Source organism: Oryx dammah, unplaced genomic scaffold, assembly GCF_014754425.2.
Source record: "Oryx dammah isolate SB20612 unplaced genomic scaffold, SCBI_Odam_1.1 HiC_scaffold_1, whole genome shotgun sequence".
Lineage (NCBI taxonomy): Eukaryota > Metazoa > Chordata > Mammalia > Artiodactyla > Bovidae > Oryx > Oryx dammah.
In genome coordinates, this window is record NW_024070185.1 from 7,736,967 (window position 1) to 7,756,457 (window position 19,491).

The 19,491-nt window shown below is 54.4% G+C and overlaps 1 protein-coding gene across 2 annotated transcripts in view; it reads left to right on the forward strand.

Moving 5' to 3' along the window:
• Positions 1-1,829: 1,829 nt before the first annotated feature.
• Positions 1,830-19,491, forward strand: part of FAM167A (family with sequence similarity 167 member A) — a 32,646-nt gene continuing 14,984 nt past the window's right edge. Inside the window, exons 1-2 of one of the 2 annotated variants that reach the window (XM_040233693.1) lie at positions 1,830-2,444; positions 16,386-17,184. In XM_040233693.1, coding sequence (XP_040089627.1) covers positions 16,813-17,184 — 372 coding nt within the window. In that variant the 5' untranslated portion in view covers positions 1,830-2,444; positions 16,386-16,812. Of the gene's footprint in view, positions 2,445-8,050; positions 8,185-16,385; positions 17,185-19,491 lie in introns of those variants that run through there. The other variant, XM_040233772.1, reaches the window with a different exon arrangement.

Here is a 19,491-nt window from a genome sequence, read left to right on the forward strand (position 1 = left end):
AATGCAAGTCTGTAGAAGAAATTTAAAATTCTCTGTTATTCCACCACCCTAGAAAAAAATCACAGCTGAAATTTGCATGCCTCCTCCAGATCTTTTTTCTACCTGTATAAAATGATTAAATATTAAATATTAGAATTAAAGGTTTCATACTGTCTTATTTACTTCGACATTTGATGTTCCGGTCTTATTTGCTTAGTGTGAGATCATTAGCATTTTTCTATGTCATCAGGTTTTTATTGAGAATTTTATTTGGATGGCTAACTGAGCTGACATGAGCCAGGACAGTGGCAGAGGGGATGGAAGAAATGGAAAGGTGGGATCCATACGAGGGCTCCCTGATGGCTCAGATGGTAAAGAATCTGCCTCCAATATGGGAGACACAGGTTCGATCTCTGGGTCAGGAAGATCCTGTGGAAGAGGGAATGGCTACCCACTCCGGTGTTCTTGCCTGGAGAACTCCATGGACAGAGGAGCCTGGCAGGCTACAGTCCATGGGGTCACAAAGAGTCAGAACCAACTAATCGACTTTCACTTTCACTTTTCATATTTAAGAGCTAAAGTCAAGAGATTGAGTCAATGCCAGGGACTCTCCAGAAAGCCCCTGTTCAAGAACAACTTGCGGGTTTAGCACCATCAGCCCGTTTGCATGAAGAGGTGCTCCCGTTAGTGGGGCGTCTCCTTTGACAAAATCCTTAGCGGATCTCCTAGTGAAAGAGGAAGAAAGGAAGTTGGACAAGGCTCAGATGGGGACTTGCACCCAGTGAGGGTCTCTGAAGGAATGCTGCTGAAGCTGAAGCTCCAGGACTTTGGCCACCTCATGCGGAAGAGTTGACTCACTGGAAAAGACTGATGCTGGGAGGGATTGGGGGCAGGAGGAGAAAGGGACGACCGAGGATGAGATGGCTGGATGGCATCACGGACTCGATGGACGTGAGTCTGAGTGAACTCTGGGAGTTGGTGATGGACAGGGAGGCCTGGCGGGCTGCGATTCATGGGGTCGCAAAGAGTCAGACACGACTGAGCGACTGAACTGAACTGAACTGAACTGAACTGAACTGAACTGAACTGAGGGTCATGGGCACCAGAGGGCAGCACAAGGGTCTCAAGCATCTTGGGAGCTAAGTCCCACAGAAAAGAAGGCGGGTCACCTCGGGTCAAGCCTCTCTGCAGCCCCAGTCCTCAGTGTGTACATCTACCCTGGAAATAACAATGCTTGCCCTGCATCTCCAGTACCGTCCTGAGCATGGGAGATGAGATGGATAACTTTGAAGGAGCCCGCAGAGAAGAGTCAAGAGTCTAGGAAAAGAACCTGGCCGTGTCTAAGCTGCCCCTGAGAGTAGGGCTAACTTCCAGTAATCAGCCCTGGGGCGGGAACTCCCAGGGAGAGGAGGAATTCTGCACCGCCCGCCTCCCCCCGCCCCCCCCCCACCCCGCCCCCGTCATGGGGACTGGAGTACCCTGTCTGCAGTCAGGACTGATCCTAAAGGCCTGGGTCGGGCAGACCAGGTTGCAGTCCTGTATGTGTCTTAGATGCCTGGAGCTCTAGGCTCTGGTGGAGCAAGGGCACTCATCTCCAGGGGTTCCAGCGGTTGGCACAGCACCTAGTATTCTGTGCCTCGAGGCAAGCTGTGGTTAGTGGGGGAAACACAAGCTCTAGGGTAGCGCCCCCTGCCCCCCGCCCAATCCCCGTACTGGTCTGGGAGACGGATCTAGAAGAACGTCTGCTTCTACTTTGCCTCTCTGAGCCTCAGTTTCCTCATCTGTAAGCTGACCCACCGAGGGGCTGTGATGGTGTGGTACGTTCTGGGCACTCAGTATACAGGCCTTGCTGCTGGTGCTTGGAATTCAAGCCGCTGGCGGGTGGGGTGTAGGTTCCGTTTGCCGACACCGCTGGAAAAGGGGTTCTCCTGCCCCCTCCACGCAGGCAAACTGCTGACAGTGGGAAAGCCACGTTGCCATGCTTGGAGGAAAACCGCCTTGGTTTCTTTCTTTCTTTTTTTTTTTAAGTCTATTTGGGTTTGGTTTCGTCTAGGGTTTGGGCCATCGCGTGCGGTTTGCTTCCACTCTCCGCTGCTCGGGTTGAGGTCCTGGCCGGGAACGAGCAGCTAGAAGGGCTTTAGGACCCGGCGCGCCCTGGGCCCCGGAGCCCCGGGCGGAGAGGCTTGAATGAGAAGCTGGAGGGGGATCTCGGCTGAAAGGACTCGCGGCGGAATAGCTCCGCTGTCGCCAGGCAACCGCCCTGACGCAACGCAAAAAAAAAAAAAAAGTCCCTTAAAAAAAAGAATAGTGCTGAGAATTCACCGTTGCAAGAGAGAAAGGGAGGCAGAAGCCGGCTCAGCCCCGAAGCCGAGGCCAGAGGCTGCGGAGGAGCCGGGAGCCCGCTTCGGAAGGAGAAGGCGGGGACCTGGTGACACCCCTGGAGGGGCCTCGGAGCGCACGGGAAGGTGGGTTCGCGGCTGTGCGGGGATGATCCCAGGTCTGGGGGCCGGTCTAGAGGTGGTTTGTCTGTTGCCTTCGGCGCCGCCAGGGGAGGGGGCTCTTGGGGCACCGCAGGTCCCCAGAACTGGCAGTAGAGGGGAGCAGCGGGGACTGCGGGAGCACCCACCTCAGGGCACGCTGGAGTGGACACCCCGCACCCGCCCGCAGGAGATGAGGTCCTGCCTCACCCGCTCCTGGGGGCTTACTGCCCTCAGCGGAAGTGGACGGGTGGGTGGCCTCCATCTCTCACATCCCAGCTGGCCTCTTCCAGGGATAAGATCTGGGTGGAGATTTGAGGTTTGAGATATGAAAGGGAGGAGCCCCAGTCCGTCTCTCCAGGTTTCCTGACCGCTGGTCACCTCCAAGCCCACCTGGTCCCTTCTGTCTACTTCAGGCTCAGTGATGTGGGTGTTCCTGTCCCAAGGATGCAATCACTAACTCAGGAGAAGTGACCCAAGGGCACTTGGGCCTGAGAGTGCTCTGAAGGGCTGAGGTCAGTGTGGTCAGCAGGAACTGCGCAGCCAGGAGGGCCTGGGGGAATGAGTAGCCCTGTGGCTGACTACCGGTCACTGAGAGAAGGCGGGCAGGTCTGTACAGCCTGTGGCCAGGAGGCAGATGTCTGTGTGCACCAAGTCACGTTGACTGTTCTGCTGCTTTTTTTTTTTAAATCCCATATTACCTGTATCTGTTTCTCATTCCCTGTTTCTCCTGAAAAGATTTGGAAGGTGAATTGATTCCAGGTTGTTAGACCACTGTCTCAAATCCACAGCCATGCTCTCCGGATTGTTTCCACCAGCTCCCAGCAGTTCCCAGTGAATCCCAGGTGGAATGAGCTAGATCCCGCCAACAGGGCAATCCCTAGAGTGCCCGAGGGAGGCGTGGTTCTAAAGCAGCTTCCTTTCCGATCCCCAGAGACAGTGCCACCACCCTCCAGGTGAGATGCTGAGCTGGGCAAAGTCCTGGGAGAGCAGAGATGGTCAGGGCGCCTCTGCCTAGCCGTGTCTTCGGGGTGGGAGCTTCTGCTGGTGGGTTTTTAAGGGGCTTGGCAAAGCAGCCAGGAGCTGTACTCAGAGTGCACAGTGATGACAGCTCTTCTTCCCTGAGTGCATTTGCCAGTCGGGCATGGCTTGAGAACCCTGCACACCCACTGCCCATTTTATCCTCATGATCGCCCTTCGAGGAGACATTATACCCCCATTTTACCAATGGGTCTCCAAGAGAGTCAGTAACTTGGTGCAGCGCATGGGACTGGTGAAAGAGCAGAGAGATTCAGCCCCATATGCCTGACTCCTAAGACAGTGATCTCAAAGGAAGGCTTTGAACATCTGAGCAGAGAGGGAAGAAACCAGATGAAAAGCAGGCTGCGTGGAGGGGCTTGTCCTGCGACCTGGGAATGTCCCTGGCGGTCTCAAGGGCCCTGTGGAGCCAGGAGAGAAGCCAGGCTCTGCATTCCACCTGGCTGTCTTCAATCCCACTCCCCTGAAGCCAAGAGAGGAAAGGGTCCTCCCTCACCCCCTTTTCCTCTTTGCCCACTCAAAGACCCCCAACTTCTTGTGTACTTGCTGTCTTGTCCTCCCAATTACATGCATGGGATTCCACTAAATTAACAGTCCCACCTCCATATCTACCAGCTTGGCCTTTTTCCAAGAGGGACTGTGGCAGGGAAGTAAATTCAGGCAGTGCCTAAGTATCGCTGAGAGAGATCCACTGAGCCCCAGCCCAGCGAGGAAGAAACTGCTTGTCAGTCTCCTCACGCATGCAGGTGGCACTCTCTAGGTAAATTTTGCTCATGGAAAACTCCCTTGGCCCCACAGGAGTGTCTGGAATTCCCAGAACCTTCTGGGAGCTGTGCCTTCCCCAGCAGTCGCTCTTTGTTTGCCTGGGACACAGAACTGTTTGCAAAGGTGAAAGATGAATGACGGTGGGAGCAGTTGGATCTCAGTTTCCTGACTAGGCGGGAAGGGAGTTCTCACTCATGAAATGGAAATCTTCTAGGATTAATCAAGGTGACTCTTAGCACGCACGTGGACTCTGGGATTTGGACCGAGGCGAGAAGAAAGGGAAGGCAAATTCTGAAGCAGAGCTCAAGGGGGTGCGCATGGACTAAACAGGGGGCAGTGGGCAAGTGGACCCGGAAGGATCTGGAGGTGGGCGAGGTGGTTGGAAGGAACTTTGTCATCAGCCTGCAGAGTCTGAGCTGCCCCAGGGGGTCAAGTTGCCAACGTGAGTTAGGAAGACTGCAAATGTCAGCTTCTGCATGGTTAGGACAGCTGCCCTGGTGCAGGAAAGCCCATCGCTGCCCCCTCCTCTGCACCTGTCTCCCCTACCCCTCCATACTTCTCTCTAGAGAGGCAGGAAAAAAGAGGAAAACAGAGAAATTGTCAAGAGAAGTTAGCAGCGTGCACTGCCCCATACCAATCTTTTGTCCTCTTGACGCCACCCAACAGCCACCCCACCCCACCCCCAACCCACAACAGCACTAGCCCGTGAAAAGCTCCTTAAGGAAAGAAATGCAGCGCATAGGAGCTATTCTCCCTGTGGGCACACCATCTAGGAGGGTAGGAGGACAGTGAACTCCCCACCAGCATGGGCCACCTCACTCCTGGCCCCTGGGCAGCAGCCTTCACACAGCCCTGGGGAGGGGCGGGGTTCATCTCCTCCCAGGCACAAACTGAGCCCCACTTCTTCAAAGCCATCTCTCCAGGACGGCCAGAGATTCCCTCAGGTATCCTGATTCAGATGTGGGAGCTGCTTATGTATTCCCAGAGGCTTTGTCGTCAGGCTTGTCCCTGGGGACCTGGAAGGCCCAACTCAGAGCTGGTTTCCAGGGACATAATGGGCCCAGACAGAGACCTCCACTGCACCTGCAGCTCAGGCTCACTGAAGGCTGAGCAGCCTTTCCTCATTCCAGGAAGCCAGCTGGGTCTGAGTGTGAGCTGGCCAGTTCAGCCCTGGGAGGCCAGCCGGGGTGGTGCCTGGTGAGGAGTGCACAGGAAGGTTCTAGATCAGGATCCTTGACCGGGCAGGCCACTTCAGGCCCTCACCATCCTTGTCCATCATCAAGTTAAAGCCACACTGTCCCCTCGTGAACATTCACATGTGTCTTGACCTGGGGACATCGTTTTACTGACCTACGGGCTTGGTCCAGACTCTCAGGCTCTGTTGTGTTGTTGTTTGTTTACTTGTTTGATGGCAGCCACTGAAAACTATGAGGTGAGAGCAAACGTCAATATCAGGCTGAATGAAGATAAGCCTCAGACTGAATTCTGCCACCCATCTAGACATTTTTTGAACACTTGTTTATTTGCAAATGGGTCCAGCAGAGGTCAGACAGCCTGTTCTGTGAGCTTGGTTCAACTCACAGTCTTCTATCTCTCTAGAAGGCCCGATCATACCTCCCTCAAGGTCTTGCCAGATTCTTTCTCCCTACCCTTTCATGAGTCAAAATTCATTTGGCCGGCATATCTTGAATACCTCTGTTTTCACCAACGAGAATGCATTTCTAATGTTTACTGTGTTAATTATCAAATGTCTGGTGTTGAGCAGTAAGAAGGACCCTCAAGCATTTGCCAGCGCCCCTCCTGGGGTAGGGAATCCTACACTAGGCTCCCGGCTGGGGTTGGGATGTCCCTTGTTGAATGCAGCTGGTTTCCGCTGGCCTCACAATACCACATGGAATATCTCATGTCTGAGAAGGATTTTAAGGTCAATCATTGACATCTCACCAAGGAAGCATAAGACGCCAGCTCTGTTCTCAAGGAGTGTAGAGTCTGATGAGAGTTGCTGAAGAGAACAGACCATTTGTGCAGCCCAGAGTTCTGGGCTGACAGTAGAGTGATATTCTGCAAATTCTGTGGCACACAGAAATGAGTGAGCTAACTTCAGTGGTTTGGCAGCCAAGGAGAGTTCAGCCAAGCACTGTCATGGGCAGGAGGGGACTGTCCTATTAGAGGCATAATTAAGAATTCACATATACTCATTCGATCCTTGCAAGGCTTTGCAATTGATTCCATCATGATCCCAAGGTCAGAGAATTAGTGTCAGGGCTTAGCCATCAACCCACATCCACCAACAACCAGCCCTGCCTCATCCCTAACCTGTTTCATCTCTTTTTCCATTTCTTTCTCCAACTCCTGATTCCTGCCCTTTGTGATGTGTGAATTCAGGCAGCTCAGCATCTGGCTGTGTCCAGCTCACGCTGACACCAAAGGGGAGCAAGGTCACACATCCTACTTTCTGTTCTGCCCGGGGCCCCAGAGAGTGCAGGGCTGTGCTTTGGGGGAGCTGCAGACAGAGCTCCCACACATCCTTAGTTCAGGACTTGCCCAAACACAGGGAAACTCTGAGGGCCCTGCACCCCCCTGAGAAGTCAGCATGCCCAGACAGACTATGCAGAAGCCAGTGAAACTTCCTAGGAAGTCCTTGCCAAACCATCAGGCTTTGGAACTTTCGATGCAGAGTGAAACAGAAAACCAGTCATCCCAATAGTTTCCCATTTGAGCCTGACCTGGTTGCTTCCGCTTATTTGAAGTTGAAGCCCGTTATCCTGTGGACTCAGATAGTCCTAACTCTGACTTGTCTGGGAGCTGAGACAAATGCCAATTAGGGGACCCTTGGGTGTGGGGTGGATACACCCCACGGGAGAGGATCCTGCATCCTCAGCTGTGAAACGTTCCCTGTTCTTAGAGTGTCTGCTCAAACAGCCTTCTACTTTGATCTCTGCAAATTGCTTTAAAGGCCACTCTGTGTCTGCTTTCTGCCCCCTAATCCCTGCTGCCATGGCCTTTGGCCAGAAGAACCCCGCGGTCACATGCAGCGGTCGGCCGGGCAGCGAAGGGTTGCCTCACCCCTCCTGCACATCTCTGCCTCGTCAGGGTTCTCACGGAGGAGAACCTCCGCCTCGGACTCTGTGTTTCCCATGGCTAATCCCCTCGCTCCCCCCGAGGGACCCTCAGATTCTCAGGCACCTTTCTCCCGCCTGTCGCCTGTCGGAGCCGAGCAGCCCTTTCCCAGGGCCTCGCAGCCTTGGAAGGGACACAGTGGCGGGGATGCTGTGTGGCCCGGCGGCCCCTCCTCTCCTTTCAGCCCGGCAGTAAATTACATCTGTGGCTCCCGGGAGCCAGGACCTCTCCCCCACCCGGGGGGAGACACAAGTCTTTTTCGGAGGTTTTCTCGGCCACCTCTTTCACTGGGGAAAATGATAGGAAAGGTCTCTCCATTCCCAGCCTCAGCGGGAGGCCTATGTGGCCTCTCTCTGCGGTGGGGAGCAGGCCCATCAATTATTCAGTGTGGACCGAGCTCTTTGAAAGCACAGAAGTCCTGACAAATATTTTTATAGATCCTTGCCTGCTCACAGTGTCCCAGCGAGACAGAGCAAGCTTTCTCCATATTTTAGACATTGGAAGCTCCACTTGGAGTCAGAAGATATGGGTTCAAGCCCAGCCAGCTCCCTGAACGGAGCTGTGTCTTGCAACATCTCTGGTTTGTGGCTTCTCTATTATACTCTCAGGAAGGTCTTTCTACCCCAGGTCATCAAGTGAGTATGGGGAAACGTTTGTAAACTACGGTGTGATTTCCCAGTGCTTGTGATGACTCTTGTGATTTCAGGTGTGGACAAGGGAGCTCTGAGTGATAACCTGAGGTGCAGCCATTAGCACAGGACTTGCAAACCAAGCTTCACTGGGAGAAACGCCTGGGAGAGCGCGGGTGAGTGGGTTCCTCTGTCCCTGCCCCCCTGTGAGTGCGACTTCGTGACAAGGTGACAACCCCATGGGGTGCTGTGGTCTAGACTCTGCACTTATTGGCAGGGAATAAGGGTCAAGGCCATTACCCCCAGACTGTGCATTTCAGAGGGGAGAAGCGAAACCCTAAGGGGAAGTGAGTCACCACAGTCACTCGAGTTGGTGGGGGTGGGGATGGGGTTCTTGGAACGGACTCCCAGGTCAGGGACGCCTCTTTCCCTCCCAGGCTGGGCCTGACCAAAATGGGGGACCCATTCCCCTCCCCCAGCAGCAGTCCTGGGACTCCTGGAGCAGGCGGTGAGGGAGCGAGGAACGTAGCACCCCCCGGCCTCCTTCCACCCGTCCACTGGGCTAGAGGACTGTAGAGGAGAATGAGATGGTGTCTGAACTAGCCTCAGAGACTTGTCGGGAGAAGGCAATGGCAACCCACTCCAGTGTTCTTGCCTGGAGAATCCCAGGGACAAGGGAGCCTGGTGGGCTGCCTATGGAGTCGCACGGAGTCGGACATGACTGAAGCGACCTAGCAGCGGCCGCAGCAGCAGCAGCAGAGACTTGTCAAATTCAAACATGAGGCTACATGGAAAGGCTTAAACATCAAGTTGAGACCAGCTTCCTAAACCACCCCTGCCCTCCCCACTCAGACTCGCTAGAAACATTCTGACCTTGAACTTGCAGGGGGTCTTCTACTGGGCAGGAAACCATCTGGAGGTGTGAATTTGTTCGCTGGTTCACAGCGCCACCATCCTCAGCATTTAATGAACATCCGCTATTTGCAGAACTCCGAACACAAAAGAGAAAGGAAGGTCCTTCCCATCCAGGGGCTAGACGGTGGTCAGGGAGCCTAGACGCTCTCACGGTTCAAGGTCACACAGGCCTTGGGTACAGCGCGAGTGACAGTGCTGGGAACATTCAGAGGATGGCTTGGAAGGTGGGGTTTCCTAGAGGACTTTGGAGAGGAGACTAGCCCTCAGATGAGCTTCAAGGCAGAGCTCTAGACCCAGCTAAGAGAAGGGCGTCCCTCAAGGGCCAGTGATGGGCCAAAGGGTGAAACCGACTGTCCAGAGAGTCTTCCCTCTTCCATTCATCCTATCATTCCTTCACTTGTTCATCGAGTTTATTGAGCACCTACTATGTGCTAGGCGCGGTTCTGAGCGCTAGGATCACAGTAGTGAAAAGACGAAGTCCCTATGCTCGGGCTTACATTCCCATGGGTGATACACGTGATCACTGTGTAATATCCTAGTTGCGTGAGTGGGAAGAGCTATAAAGGAAGGGAAGCAGGGACATCCCAGTGGGCTGGTCACAGCCGGTGTCTGTGGAGGCGGCATCTGAGTGGTGCTGTGAGATCAGGGAGAGCAAGGCATGAGGGCGGGGGGCACAGTCTCAGAGTCTTAGAGGAGATGGCTGGAGTCTCACAGTGGTTTGGGGCAGGAGGAGTGAGCTAGGCAGCCAAGGGGTGGCTTTCTGGAAGTGGTGAGTGAAGGGTTCTCCTGGTGGCAGCTTGCGGCCCCTGAGGAGCACATCATGGGTGGATGGGAGGAACCCAGGTACCACCCCACTGTCCTCACCAGCCTCCCCCACTGTGCACGTCCAGAGCACAATCGCAATAAGGCCCACCCCACCACACACACGTGCGCATGCACACACAAATACATAGACACACACACACACAGTGTCCCAATTCATTCCGTCCCCACCGTGCACCCTCAGTTGGTACCCAGGGTCCTGTCTCTGCACTGTGTCTTCCCCATCTCAGGTGCTCCCAACACCAGCTCTGACCAAGACCAGGAATAAAGATGAGCTGGGAAAGATGAGCTGTGCAGGGCCAAACCAGCAGTGTCCCCTCCTGCTTCGGTCACCATGGCAACCTCAGAGGAGGCGAGAAAACCCGCTCTCTGGCAGCTCCTGGAAGTGCCCTGGAGACTGTGGGTCGCTCCATGGGGCATGGGGCTGTGTCCCCCAGCCTCTCACCCCCGGTTGTTAGGGCTCCCACGAGCCTACAGAGCACCGATGGGGTCTCCCAGCCTCCATTGGCCACCGGAGGTCAGTCCTGAGGCCCAGCCCTGGGCTCTCCATTTAAAATAAGCATCAGGGTTTTATGACGAAACCCCATACTGAAAAGCCAGCCTCATCACAACTCCACCTCCATGCCCCACACCTACTGACCTGTCACTCACCTGGAACAAAGAGGGATTCGCTGCTTTAGAAGAGGAAAGAAAACGATTCGGGTGTGAGTCGTGGCCTCAGCCACCTTGGAAGTTCATAATGTGAAGTGCAGACCACAAAGCGCTTTTCCCCGGCTCTGTCCTTTCAGCCCTGCGGGTGGCTGTGGGACAGACACTGCAGCCACTTCATTTTCAAAAGAGGGGCCGAGACCCAAGTCTCCCAGCTCCCACTGGAAAGGGATCGCCCCCTCCCAAAGGACAGACCCGCAGCAGGAAGCAGGGGTCCCTTTGTCTTCAGACCCGGCAGCCTCTGACCTGCTCTCAGGGCATGCCTGTGGGTGGAAGGTGGGGCTTTGTGGCCCTGCTGGGAGGTGGCCGGCGGGCCTGGCCCGGCTAAGGCCAGAATGGGTGCTGCCGCTCCCCTCCTGCTTAGGTGGTCCCTCAGCCCTGGGCCTGAGTGCCTCTGATAGGTATTTTAGGCCTCAGGACACAGAAAACACAGCCACAGGGAGGCTCTCTTTTAGGGACTAGTGGGTCTAGCCTGACTCAGGAGGAGAAGGTGGATGAGCAGAGGCAGTGGAAGGCACAGCAGTGGACCCAGAGCTGGAGGTGCGGCCCCGGGAGTGGGCCCCGCAGCTGGATCTGTCTTCTGCAGGGACATTTCCACAGTGAAGGACTGGCTGCGCTACGGCTGAAGCCCTCACAGAATCTGACTTTCCTCAGCAAGGCAGATCTGGCCAGGATGGGATGCCTTAAGGGGCTGTTCATCTCCACTCCGGTTCTGCATGTTACCCAGTGCTCTGCTGCTGGAGGCCAGGGCCAGCCTCCTACGCGTGTGCAAAAGAGCCTGTGCTGCGGGTATCACCCCAGTGAAAACCAGAGCGTGTCAGCTGAGGCACGGGGACCCATGGGTGGCACTTCTACTAGAAGGAGCAGCAGCAGTGTAAATTTACCCGTATGGAAAATTCTTACTGCATCCTCATCAAGCATTACCCATAGTAGATTGTAAATTAGCAAACAATCAACTATGGATGCTGGTGGAGTTGTTTTTTTTTTTTTCCCTAAATTTGGCTGCACTCCCACTTAGTTGAGGCATGTGGGATCTCATTCCTTCCAGGGTTTGAACCTGGACCCCCTGTGTTGGGAGGGCAAAGTCCTAGCCAATGGACCACCAGGGAAGTCCCTGCAAATGGACTCAGTAAAGGCTTCTTTGAGTGGACAGAAGTCATCCAGCCTCACCTGGAGGTGGCACCACCCCATCTAAGGGACACGTAGAAATGTAGGGGAGAGTCTTTTGGTCTTCATCTTACTTTATGACACTGCTTAGCCCTCAGTTATGTGCTTTGGCTCCCCAAATGAAGTGTTTGTCCCCCTCATTTCCAAGAGTCAGCCCTCATGAGGCTCAGAGTCCAGTGGAGGAGACCGTGGAGAAAGTTTCTGGTAGGAGTGCTGTGGTCTAAGAGGGACACCGAGCCCACTGTTTTGAGCCAACCTGGAGCCAGACCACAGGGGTTCAGTTCCCACCTTTTCAGTTGGTTCTGTGACCTGGGGCTGGCTACTCTACCTCTCAGGGCTTTGGTCTCCTCACCTCGGTCATGGAGACGGTGATAATGCATGCCTCGTGAGGGTATTGTGAGGACTGGACGTGTTCGTGCATGTGAAGCTCTTAGAACAATGCCTGGCTTGAGCTGCTCCGAGGAGATGTGACCTAATGTTGCTGTGATGACATAATTGTTTCCCCGATGTGGTCTCGTGGCATTGTGGGGGCACGTGCAGCGTAGGCAAGTCAAGGAAAACTTGAAGGGGGAAAATTCCTGAGAACTGAGATGTGGAAGGGAGCAAAGGGCGTTCTGGGCTGAGGGAAACAGCTTGTGCAAAGTCACAACGGCCATGAGAGGGCCCGGGATTCAGTGTTGGAAACGTTTGTGTATCACGGAGAAGAAATGAGTCCCTTCTAGTGGAGAACCCCAGACTAGAAGCAGTAGACTGGAGCCTGGAGATCCAGACTGCTGGAGAAAGTGACTGAGACTTTCTTAGGAAAACACAGGGCAATGGGGGGGGGGTACTTCTCTGGTGGTCCAGTGGTTAGGACTCCACACTCCCAATGTAGGGGGCATGGGTTCAATCCCTGGTCAGGGAACTAGATCCCACATGCTGCAACTAAGACCCAGCACAGCCAAATAAATAAAAAGTATTAAAAAAAAAAAAAAAAGAGAGAGAGAGAGCAAGTGTCCCATGAGAGAGAGAGAGATGAGAGGAGAATGGGTCTTCAGCATCCTTCCTGCTCTCAGAGCCCATCTAGGAAGCGGGTTTGGAAGTTGTCCAGGAGGACAGGTCATCTTGGAATGCGATGTTGGCCGCATGACTGGGCTGCACCCACCTGACTTCCCCAGCAGCCGGGGCATTAGCTCATGGCTGGCACGGCATCCTTTGCAGCGGCCCCCAGGGGCCCAGAGCGAGCCAGGGGCGTGTTTGAACAGCAGTCCTTGTGTGTGGTGTGGGTCCCAGGTGCTGACACGTCACTACTACAGGAGCTGATCGCCCCCAGGGCTTGTCTTCTGCTTCAGGAACTTCAGGTTCTCCCGCAGCTCAGTGGCTGCCTGGCGGGGCGTGCCCAGGCCTGGTGGGATTACCGTCCAGCCTCGTTTTTCTGGACGTCCCGGGTCCTGGATCTGGCAGCCTTCTCTGGCTTCTCTGCTGGGGCTCTCTGTCTTTGCCAAGTCCCCAACGAATGCCACTTTGTCTCAGGCTTACTGTAGACCAGGCACTGTTGAGGGCTTGATATTTGTCACCTTGCCTAGTTTTCACAATGACCTACAAAGTTGAGAGCATTACCCTCGGGGCCAGCTTCATGAGCAAGGAACCTGGGCAGCCCCACAGGGCCCCATCCTTGGGATCACGCTCTGCTGTCCCTGTCTTGAAAATCTTAGTACTTTTCTTTTTTTAGGCTGCCCCTCAGGTCTTAGTTGTAGCGTGTGGGACCTTTCACTGCGGCGTGTGGACTCTCTAGTTGTGGCTCACAGGCTCAGTAGTAGTGTCTCGGTTTCGTTGCTCTGCGGCATGTGGGATCTTAGTTCCCCTACCAGGGATTGAACCTGTATTCTCTGCATTGCAAGGTGGATTCTTAACCACTGGACCTTCAAGGAAGTCCCAAAATCGTAGTACATGTAACTGGGCCCCTGGGGGACTGACGGCCTATGCCCCCTGGAGGAGGCTGACCCAAGTCCCTCAGCCTTCCTGAGCTCGATATTCCCATTCTTGAAATAGAGTGATACCACCTGCTCCTCACTTCCCCTGTGGCTCAGCTGGTAAAGAATCTGCCTGCAGTGCGGGAGACCTGGGTTCGATCCCTGAGTTGGGAAGATCCCCTGGAGAAGGGAATGGCAACCCACTCCAGTATTTTCCCTGGAAAATTCCATGGACTGTATAGTCCCTGGGATCGCAGAGCCGGACACGACTGAGCGACTTTCACTTTCACTTCTTTCACCTGCTCCTCAGGGCAGCCATGAGGTTTGAGGGAGCAGACAGACACACCAGGGGAGCCTCATACGCTCACGCTCAGCCGATCAGGGATCAGCACGGGCTGACTCCCACAGGTGCTCCTGCCCATACCGCCAAGTCGTCCTGACACCATCTTGGAACTGAGGCAGAAACTGCTGATTAAAATAAGCTCCCCACCCCCAGGAGGCAGCTACACGGCGGTGGTCAGAGCTGTTTCCCCGAGAAGGAGCACGCCTCCTAACAGGTTCTCCCTCTGCAGGGAGGGTGCAGCTGGCAGAAAGGGAGCAAACAGACGTCCCAGTAGCTTCTTCTGCTCACAGATCTCAGGGCTCATCTCCTTAAAAGGCTTTGCTGTAAATCGCCAGCACTCCTCTGTCAGTGGAGGATGCCCTGAAGGGTAAAACCACCCTGGGCACACTCCAGCCAGAATCTGAGACCTCAGCAAAGAGGTGGATGGTGCCTGGGAGGGGCCCTTGCTGCTGCTGCTAAGTCGCTCCAGTCATGTCTGACTCTGTGCAACCTCATAGACGGCAGCCCACCAGGCTCCCCCATCCCTGGGATTCTCCAGGCAAGAACAGTGGAGTGGGTTGCCATTTCCTTCTCCAATGCAGGAAAGTGAAAAGTGAAAGTGAAGTCGCTCAGTCGTGTCCGACTCTTAGCAACCCCATGGACTACAACCTACCAGGCTCCTCCGTCCATGGGATTTTCCAGGCAAGAGTACTGGATTGGGTTGCCACTGCCTTCTCCAGGGAGGGGCCCCAGACAGAGGCTAACGGGTCTTTAGATTTAGAGAGATTCTTGAGAAACCTAGATGACAGGGAGGCTGCATAGAAGGCCCCCATGAGAATGCCCCACATTTGCAGGGTGTGCTATGCCTACAGAAAGTCCACACAAGCCTTAGTTCTGCCAGTGTCCCAAACCTAGGGGGCTGGTCTTGTCACTCTCCATTTTACAGATGAGGAACCTGAGGCTCAGCAAGCCTGGAAGCACCTACAGCTAAGCGATCTGACTCCAAGTCTCATGCCTCTGTCCCAAGACCTAGTGGTTCTCAGCCCCGGTCCTCTCAGATCACGTGGGGAACTTTAAAATATGTTGATGCCTGAGTCTGGCTACAGACTGAGTCAGTACCTCTGGGCCAGGCCTGGGACTCATGTTGTGGAGGTTCCTCAGGGGATTCTCATCTGTGTGACTGGAGCTGAGAGCTAGGTTTCTCTGCCATCAGCAGGGGGAAGATTTCTTTTCATTCCTGGAGCCAGGTGCAATACATCCCTCTGGTCAGATGCGATCTCAGGAAGGGGTTGCAGGAACAGTCCAGAGAGACAGCAGGCTCAGCTCTTGAATAACTCCAAGCCCAGGTGGGAGATGAGCCCACAGCCTCCCGAGTGGCCCAGCCCTCACACCATCGCCTGATGCCTGGTTCCCATCACCCTAGACACACAATCACAACTCTTGGTTTCAGTTTTTCTCCTTAGGCACATCCAGGTCGATACAAATCTCTTCATTCCCCACCTTTTCAATACCAAGTGTCCCCTCCGGGCTGCAGATGTCTTGTTTTTTTTTTTCCCCCACGTAAGCTTTATCTTGGACGTTGTTCCATACCAGTTCAGTCTTTTGCCCAACCTCATGCCCTCACACACATTTTCACCCTGAAAACCAAGGACTCCTCTTCTCTGCGCAAATGAAAGCTCTCCCACTCTGATGGCCCACCTCCACCTGCCCAGACCCTGTGGGACATGGAGGCTGGGAGCCCAGGGCCTGATTCTGGCTCAGTTACTTCCCTGCCTCCCTGTGATGGGACAAGGGCCTGGCTCTCACCTCCTCCGTGGGGGTGGGAAGGCCAAGTCAGATCAGAGAAGTGCAGCCCCAGCCCGGGAGGTGCTGCTGTGTGGGCATATTAGGTGAATGTGAGAACCATCTTTGTAGAAGGTGAGTCATGGCCTCGCTCCATTTAACAATCCACCTGAGTGTAGCCTGCTCTTCCTCTGCAGGTTTCTTTGCTTCCTGCTCTGCTGAGGTGAGGTAAGGTGTTGTCCTTGGAGAAAGAAGCTGAAGGTGTGCAGCAGGACTCGCCCTGAGGAACCAGAGCCTAGGAAGGGGCTGTAGTGGGCAGGGTGAGGCAGAGTCAGGGGTCTCTGGACTCAAGGCTCACCTGAGTCTGCCTGGGGACTACCCTTTCCCTCCCGCTGGCAGCCTTAGCTCAAAGAGACCTGAGCCTGCGTCCTTACTAATCACTGGGAGCTCTTGGGTGAGCCATGTAGCCTCTGGAGACTCTGACTCCTCATGCATAACATGGAGACAAAAATAAGTAATTATAGACTTACAGGGAGGATTAAATGAGATAATAGGGGTGGAACCATTTCCTAAATGGTAAAACAGTGTACAAAGTCCATCTTTCCTGCATCGACTTCAGGCACTAAGCCTCTCTGAGCCTCCGCGTCCCCTCCTGAGACTGCGTCCAAGGGAGGGGTCAGCACTGACGTCATTCCAATCCTTCCTGCAGGTCCCACACCAGCCAGCAGCTTCCCGCCGCCTGCCCTTCCTGCGAAGGGGACCGGGTCCATCCTGCTTCCCCACTGGAGTCTGATCTGCCTGCCCCTCAAGCACTGATAGATCTTCTTGGCAAAGCAACCCCCAAAGATTCCTGCTAATGCTTGTCTGTTCCTGCCTCTTGCAAAGCATGGCGCCCACAGCACTCCAGGAAGCCTCTTAAGCCCTGAACGTCGGCAGCTGCTCCAGTGGACACTGTGCGGGTCCCCCTCTGCCCCCTCTAGACTCCAGGAGCTGCGCCCTTCCTAGCGATGCCCCTGGGATCCTCGGCCCCCACTGGATGAGACCCTTTCAGAGCAGGACCCAACCTTGCTGCCCACCAGGAATCCCACGGCACCTTCCACCACCTCTCATGTCTGGCTGTCCGGGCAGGTTCTAGAATGTCTGTGCCCCAGATCCAAGTAGAAGAAGTGGCTGCTGGGGAAGAAGGGCCGGCAGGAAAAACCCCACCTCCAGATGACCACCTCCGGAGCCTGAAGGCCCTCACGGAGAAACTGAGGCTGGAGACCCGCAGGCCTTCCTACCTGGAGTGGCAGGCCAGGCTGGAGGAGCAGACATGGTCCTTCCCAAGGCCGGCGGCCGAGCCGCGGGGCTCTGCGGAGGAGGAACCCTCGCTCCTGCGAACGAGGGCACTCAGGCCGCATCCCCCACCTAATGGGAGCGCGACCCGGGACGACGGGGCCCAGCCCACTGGCAAGCTGGAGGGCTTTGAGAGCATCGACGAAGCTATAGCCTGGCTCAGGAAGGAACTGGTAAGTAAGCAGCTGTCCAAGCCTTTCTCTGTCTCTCTCTCTTCCCCTGCTAACTTCACATCTTCCTATTCAGACAAGGGTGGGCCTCATTGTTATGTAGGTCCATGTGGCCCATGTGTCCATCAGCCCCCAACCACAGTACTTATAGAGAGCCTGGGCCCATGTTCTGAAGGTGTCCCCAGCCTTCCTGATGCCACCCCGAAGCCACAGCATTCCACACTGAATGGTCCAAGAGCTGAGCGGTTCAAGGAACGAGTGAGGTGCTTGTTGTCAATTGCTGATCCTCCTAGAGCCAGGTGAAGTCGGGTCTGGCACTCCTTTCTGGACTGTGACTGTGCCTCTTCCTGTCTGAAGCCCTGTCCCTCTGCCATCTGCCCTTGTGATCCTTTATTCGGCAGCCACTCTCCCCACGGCGCTGTGCTGGGCAGTGGGGCTGTGTAGCTTGGGCTCAGCCCAGCAGTGCTCTGTGCACACTGAGGGGTGAACAGGGAGATGCCTGGGGTGACACGGCTGATCAGGCCTGGCGGGGGTGAAGGCTTTGGGCTGAGCCTCGGAGACTAGAAATGGCCAAGAAACCAAGGCTTCTCTGGTGGCTCAGAATGTAAAAATCCACCTGCGTGCAATTCAGGAGACCTGGATTAGATCTCTGGGTCGGAAAGACCCCCTGGAGAAGGGAATGGCAACCCACTCCAGTATTCTTGCCTGGAGAATCCCATAGACAGAGGAGCCTGGTGGGCTACAGTCCATGGGGTTGCAGAGTCGGACACGACTAAGCAACTGACACACTGGATGAGAGGGCAGCCAGGTGGAGTAAGTGTGAGCACTGGGCGTGCATTGGGAGCTGGGACCAGCAGCTCAACTCTTTTTCTGCCCGTGGCCATGGCAGACTCCCATCAGTGGTGGCGCTCAGCACATGAGAAGGCATGCAAAACTGCGTCGTTTGGCTCTTCTTAACCAGTGTACTATGTGGTGTCTTCCAAAGGCAGTTGATTTTGTTCTGTGGCTCCTAAAAATGTCAATTCACAAGAGATGTCGGCAGGCAGTCAACAGAATGTGTAGGGTGGGGCAGAGGGAGAAACAAAATTGGTGAGAGTCCAGCCCTTACACTGTGGTCTCTTTGAATCCTGGAACAGACCTGTGCAATTGCTATTATTGTCTCCATTATACAGATGAGTAAACTGAGGCTCATAGGAGTCAGACAACCTGCCCAGAATTATATGACTAGCAAGTGGTGAACTCAGCCTTTACCAGTGACAGCAGAGCTTTGGGGAGAGAGGCCGTGGGTGAGGGGGGGTCCCCCCACAGGGCCCTGTCATCGGGCAGGCCTCTTCAGGTGGCAGGTAGAGAAACTCTCAAAGCAGAGACTCTCTAACTCTAATGGGAGGATTCTGATCTTGTTAAAATGAAGATTCTGATCCTACAGGAATGAAATCCATGATTCCGAATTTCCAACAAGCTCCAAGATAGTGCTGTACTGCTGGTCCACGGACCACACTTTTGAGAATCTAGGACTGAAAAGCAGGCAAGACTGGGGTCAGAGAACCAAGACAGAACCTCAGAGGGAAGTCCCAGGACCCCCAAGCTTGTGCCCCAAGCCCTGTCCCTGCCACATCTACCCTTCAGGCTTGGGTTTCCTGAGTTAAAGTCACAGCATCCCATGCTGAGTAGTCTACAAGCTGAGTTTGTTCAGAAGACTGTGAGTCTGAGGCCAGAGCAGCCCTAATGCAGATGGGCAGGCAGGCCAACTTAAATATGCAACTCTGCCTGCTTCTAAGATTAAACACTAACAAAGGCAACCTATAAAGTCCTTTGCTTGGCCTGAAAACAGTCGAACGTTTGATCAACATGCCCATTCTCTAGTGTTAAGTCTCAAACATCGACTTCATGTCATTGTTTTCCTAATTTGTCATCTATTAACTTGTTGAAGTTGTCATTACAAATTACCCATTAAAAAAAAATAGTCATTTCAAAATTGGTTTCAATAACCTTTGTTTTATTTTAAGCCCAGAGTCGAGTTTTCTCTGTACCTGGGTGGACTCTCTCTGGCAATTTGTCAGGTTCACTTGCAAATAGGTCTTTTCTCTTGATGTGGCCAAGGAAACCAATTAAAAATCTGCAGTTCAGTCAGCCATGTGGCTGTTTGCCCTCCACGATGCCAAACTCAGTTGCTTGGGAGTTTGGGCTCAGTCGTGGGTTTGTGCCCTTAACAGGTCTCTGTCTTATCCGGGGACAGTTGATGCAGTGAGTGAGGTGTGTGCGTGCTCAGGTGTGTCTGACTCTTTGGGACCCCGTGGACTATAGCCTGCC